This window comes from Hippopotamus amphibius, chromosome 7 (assembly GCF_030028045.1).
Source record: "Hippopotamus amphibius kiboko isolate mHipAmp2 chromosome 7, mHipAmp2.hap2, whole genome shotgun sequence".
Taxonomy (NCBI): Eukaryota; Metazoa; Chordata; class Mammalia; order Artiodactyla; family Hippopotamidae; genus Hippopotamus; species Hippopotamus amphibius.
Genome location: NC_080192.1, coordinates 44,128,814 through 44,134,186, shown reverse-complemented (window position 1 = coordinate 44,134,186; position 5,373 = coordinate 44,128,814). Strand labels below are relative to the sequence as shown.

Sequence of the window (5,373 nt, the reverse complement as noted above, 5' to 3'; positions counted from 1 at the left end):
GTGAAATAAGAAAATATTACCACAAGAGAACCTGAATGCCATTTAATAATCTTTAATAATATAAACAAATTTTAAAAAGTGTAAATGCAGGTGAATTTCCTTAACACTGTATAAAATATGTACTTCAAATCAAGAGCCAACATGAAACTTAATGATGATGCACAAAAAAATCATACTAATTAAAACCGGGAGGAAAGCAAAGATGTCTGTGGTTGCTATTATTCATTAACATAATTCTAGGTGTTCTGGCAAATGCACGAATAAATGGAACAGAAATAAGAGATAAAACTCTTAAAAAGGAAAGTATAAAATTATTTTCAAATGACACAGTTATATATCTAGAAGCCTTAGAGAATCAACTGAGAACTGTTAGAATTAATAAGAAAGTTTATTAACAGATAGTTATATGATAAGTATACTTGTCATAATATCTCTAATCATCTGAATTGGGAATAGGTATCTGTGAGAGGTAGTAGTGGGGATATGTGTTGAAAAGCCTTCACTTTAATATTCAAATGATATACCATGAGAAACCATCATTCATGTTGAGGGGAGTCAACTACACCACCCCAGTATTCCTGAGAATTCCCCAGAATGGGTATCTTTATATCCCACAGAACTATCCTTCTGAAATGTCTCCACTTAAAAACTCTTTTCTTTCCATAAGTAGTTATCCAAGTTGTTTCAGCTCTTCCTACACTGTTATGCTTCAAAACATTCTCTAAATTCCCCAGATTACAGCTAAAGAAAAGCTATCTTTTAAAGAAAAAACTATCAAATGCTTGAAGATGACATAAAGGAACTACAATCCATAGAATGAAATCTAAAAACTAGATAATCAGGTCTAATTTATCCTCTAGTTCATTGGCTAGAACTCACCCAGAGCTCCCCTTTCCTGGGATTTAGCTTGAACAGTATTCTCCTTTATAAAATCTCTCTCCTTGGATTCTTAGATTAGAAGAATTCAACTTCCAACAAGGTACCCTCTCTCCCAATAAATGAAAAAGAATGAAGCAAAAGAAAAGAAAAAAACATTAATAGTTAAAAACCTTATCAGAGATGCCCCTGTGCCTTGAATGAAAATCTAGTTCATTGTTAAACAAAATGCTTCATATCTCAGTCAGAAGCATTAGTCTTTGGACACCATCCCATATTCAGAACTTCCTTTATATTTGCATGAATAAAAAGGCTTGATAGTATGGTCATTCTAAAGAAGAAGGGAGGAGATGCCTTAAAAAAACAAAAAAACTTGAGGTTCATTTCTCCCTTTAAAGCCATGGGAAAAGGAAGACCAGGCAATTTCAAAATAGCATTTTGCTTGACTACTATCCATCATGTAAGTATTCAGACCTGTTGGGTTTAATCTCAGGTTACTCAAGCTTAACATTCTGCAACAGCTTCCCTAACCTATAAATGCCATTCCGTCCTTCCATTAGTTCTAGAAAAATACTATGGAGTTATTCTTGACTCCACTCTATAGTTAATCACCACATCCAATTCATTATTAAAACTTGTTGCTTCTATATTCAGTATATCCAGAATCAAACATTTGTCACCATAACTACTACTATATCACAGATCTGAGCTGCAATTAGCTTTTATCTGAATTATTGCAATAGCCCCCAACTGATATTCATTCTTTTAGGTGTGTATGCACAGCACTGATGACTTTACAAGAAGGGTTATATAGCTTTTTGGATCAAATATTTAAGTAAATGATTTTCTATGTCACATAATAAAAGCCAAGTTCCACACAATGTTCTAAAAGTCATATAGTATTTGGCGTCATCCTCACTTCTCTAATGTCATCTTCTACCATTTTGCTTCTTATACAAGCTTTCTTTTCATTTCTTATATATACTGAATCTGCTTTTCCTGGAACATCTTTCCCTTACATATCTGCCGGCTCATTCTAGCACTTCCAAATCAGTAGTACCCCTTCTTCCCTTTAGCCTGTTCCTCACCGTTTCTTTATCCATTTCTCACCATTTTACAGAGTATATATATACATATAATTTTTTTGGTTTACTTTTTTATTGTTTGTCTCATCCCTCTCTACAAGGATGGAAATACTAGGGTGTAGTACAGTATCTAACATTTTATCCTCAATGATCATTTGTTGGATAAATGAATAAATATATCTCACATCACATTAGTATACAATACAAGCCAAAAACATCAGTGTAAAAATTCTACAAGGAGAAGTTTAAAAAGTAATAATATAGCGGTGTGTACATGTCAATCCCAAACTCTTAGACTATCTGGGGCCCCACCCCCGCCCCGCCACTCCGGTAACCATAAGTTTGTTATCTAAGTCTGTGTTTCTGTTTTGTAAATAAGTTCATTTGTATCTTTTTTTTTTTTAGATTCTGCATATAAGTGATATCATCTGATATTTGTCTTTCTGTATCTGACTTAACTTCATTTAGTATGATAATCTCCAGGTCCATCCATGTTGCTGCAAATGGCATTATTTCATTCTTTTTCATGGCTGAGTAATATTTCATTGTATATATGTACCACATCCTTTTTATCCATTTATCTGTCAATGGACATTTAGGTTTCTTCCATCTCTTGACTATTGTAAACAGCACTCCAATGAACATTATCCTTTTGAACCATGTTTTTCTCTGGGTATATGCCCATAAGTGGGATGCTGGATCATACCGTAGTTCTATTTTTAGTTTCTTAAAGAATCTCCATACTGCTCTCCATACTGGCTGTACCAATTTACATTCCCACCAACAGTGTAGGAGGGTTCCCTTTAATCCACACCCTCTCCAGCATTTATTGTTTGTAGACTTTTTGATGATAGCCATTCCGACTGGTGTGAGGTGATATCTCATTGTAGGTTTGATTTGCATTTCTCTAATAATTAGTGATGTTGAGAATCTTTTCATGTGCTTCTTGGCCATTTGCATATATTCTTTGGAGAAATGTCTATTTAGGACTTCGGCCCATTTTTTTGATTGCGTTATTTGTTTTTTTGATATTGAGCCTCATGAGCTATTTGTAAATTTTGGAGATTAATCCCTTGTCAGTTACATCTTTTGCAAATATTTTCTCCCATTTTATGTGCTGTCTTTTTATTGTGTTTATGGTTTCCTTTGCTGTACAAAAGCTTTGGAGTTTAATTAGGTCCCATTTGTTTGTGTTTTTATTTCCATTACTCTAGGATATGGATCAAAAAAGATACTGCTGCAATTTATGTTAAAGAGTGTTCTGATATTGAACTCGAGTTGGAAGAGGCGAGTCCGGTCTCAAAATGGAGGTAAAACCGCCGCCCGGTCGCCCCCAGCCCGACTCCGGCCGTCGCCGCCGCCGCCGGGGGGAGGAGGGCCATGATCCAAAGGAACCAGAACAGTTGAGAAAACTGTTTATTGGTGGTCTGAGCTTTGAAACTACAGATGATAGCTTAAGAGAACATTTTGAGAAATGGGGCACACTTACAGATTGTGTGGTGATGAGAGACCCCCAAACAAAACGTTCCAGGGGCTTTGGTTTTGTGACTTACTCTTGTGTTGAAGAGGTGGATGCAGCAATGTGTGCTCGACCACACAAGGTTGATGGGCGTGTAGTGGAACCAAAGAGAGCTGTTTCTAGAGAGGATTCTGTAAAGCCTGGTGCCCATCTAACAGTGAAGAAAATTTTTGTTGGTGGTATTAAAGAAGATACAGAAGAATATAATTTGAGAGACTACTTTGAAAAGTATGGCAAGATTGAAACCATAGAAGTTATGGAAGACAGGCAGAGTGGAAAAAAGAGAGGATTTGTTTTTGTAACTTTTGATGATCATGATACAGTTGATAAAATTGTTGTTCAGAAATACCACACTATTAATGGGCATAATTGTGAAGTGAAAAAGGCCCTTTCTAAACAAGAGATGCAATCTGCTGGATCACAAAGAGGTCGTGGAGGTGGATCTGGCAACTTTATGGGTCGTGGAGGAAACTTTGGAGGTGGAGGAGGTAACTGTGGCTGTGGTGGAAACTTTGGTGGGAGAGGAGGCTATGGTGGTGGAGGTGGTGGCAGTAGAGGTAGTTATGGAGGAGGTGATGGTGGATATAATGGATTTGGAGGTGATGGTGGCAACTATGGCGGTGGACCTGGTTATAGTAGTAGAGGAGGCTATGGTGGTGGTGGACCAGGATATGGAAACCAAGGTGGTGGATATGGTGGTGGTGGTGGAGGATATGATGGTTACAATGAAGGAGGAAATTTTGGAGGTAACTATGGTGGTGGTGGGAACTATAATGATTTTGGAAATTATAGTGGACAACAGCAATCAAATTATGGACCCATGAAGGGGGACAGTTTTGGTGGAAGAAGCTCGGGCAGTCCCTATGGTGGTGGTTATGGATCTGGTGGTGGAAGTGGTGGATATGGTAGCAGAAGGTTCTAAAAACTCAGAAGAAAAGGGCTACAGTTCTTAGCAGGAGAGAGAGCGAGGAGTTGTCAGGAAAGCTGCAGGTTACTTTGAGACAGTCGTCCCAAATGCATTAGAGGAACTGTAAAAATCTGCCACAGGAGGAACGATGATCCATAGTCAGAAAAGTTACTGCAGCTTAAACAGGAAACCCTTCTTTTTCAGGACTGTCATAGCCACAGTTTGCAAAAAGTGCAGCTATTGATTAATGCAATGTAGTGTCAATTAGATGTACATTCCTGAGGTCTTTTATCTGTTGTAGCTTTGTCTTTGTCTTTTTCTTTTCATTACATCAGGTATATTGCCCTGTAAATTGTGGTAGTGGTACCAGGAATAAAAAATTAAGGAATTTTTAACTTTTCAAAAAAAAAAAAAGAGTGTTCTGCCTATATTTTCCTCTAAGAGTTTTAAAGTTTTAAAGTATTTGGTTTTACCTTTAAGTCTTTAATCCATTTTGAGTTTATTTTTGACATGTACACCATGCTATATTTAAAGTAGATAACCAACAAGAACCTACTGTATAGCACAGGGAACTCTGCCCAACACTCTGTAATAGCCTAAATGGGAAAATAATTTGTAAAAGAATAGATACATTTATATATATCTAACTGAATCACTCTGCTGTACACCTGAAACCAACACAGCATTATTAATCAACTATACTCCAATGTAAAATAAAAATTAAAATAAATAAAATAAAATTAATGAATTAAAGTAAGTAAGCTAAAAAGGAAAAAACGGAACAACAAAACAATCCAGAAATAAGTACAGGAGGCCTTAATCAATATTCTAGAATACAGCAGCAGCAACAAATAAAGTAACAGGAAAAGTATAGATCTGATTAACAAAATACAATCTGGTTCTTTGAAATCTCATAAAATAGTCAAATAATTGGCTATTCACATAGAGGAGACTCACAAATAAATATTAGGAATGAGAAACTGAAT

The 5,373-nt window shown here is 36.2% G+C and overlaps 1 protein-coding gene across 3 annotated transcripts; it reads left to right on the top strand.

Annotated features, from left to right (window-relative positions):
• Nucleotides 1-3,225: 3,225 nt before the first annotated feature.
• On the top strand, nt 3,226-4,692 carry LOC130857770 (heterogeneous nuclear ribonucleoprotein A3-like). Of its 3 annotated transcripts, none has more exons than XM_057743524.1 (2): nt 3,226-3,271; nt 3,338-4,692. In XM_057743524.1, exons 1-2 carry the CDS (start codon nt 3,266-3,268, stop codon nt 4,400-4,402), a joined length of 1,071 nt encoding a protein of 356 aa, XP_057599507.1. In that variant the 5' UTR covers nt 3,226-3,265; the 3' UTR covers nt 4,403-4,692. The 3 variants fall into 3 exon arrangements, with proteins under 3 accessions (XP_057599507.1, XP_057599506.1, XP_057599505.1); XM_057743523.1 differs by having other exon boundaries at nt 3,232-3,968; nt 4,005-4,692; XM_057743522.1 differs by having other exon boundaries at nt 3,232-4,692.
• The last annotated feature ends 681 nt before the right edge of the window (nt 4,693-5,373 follow it).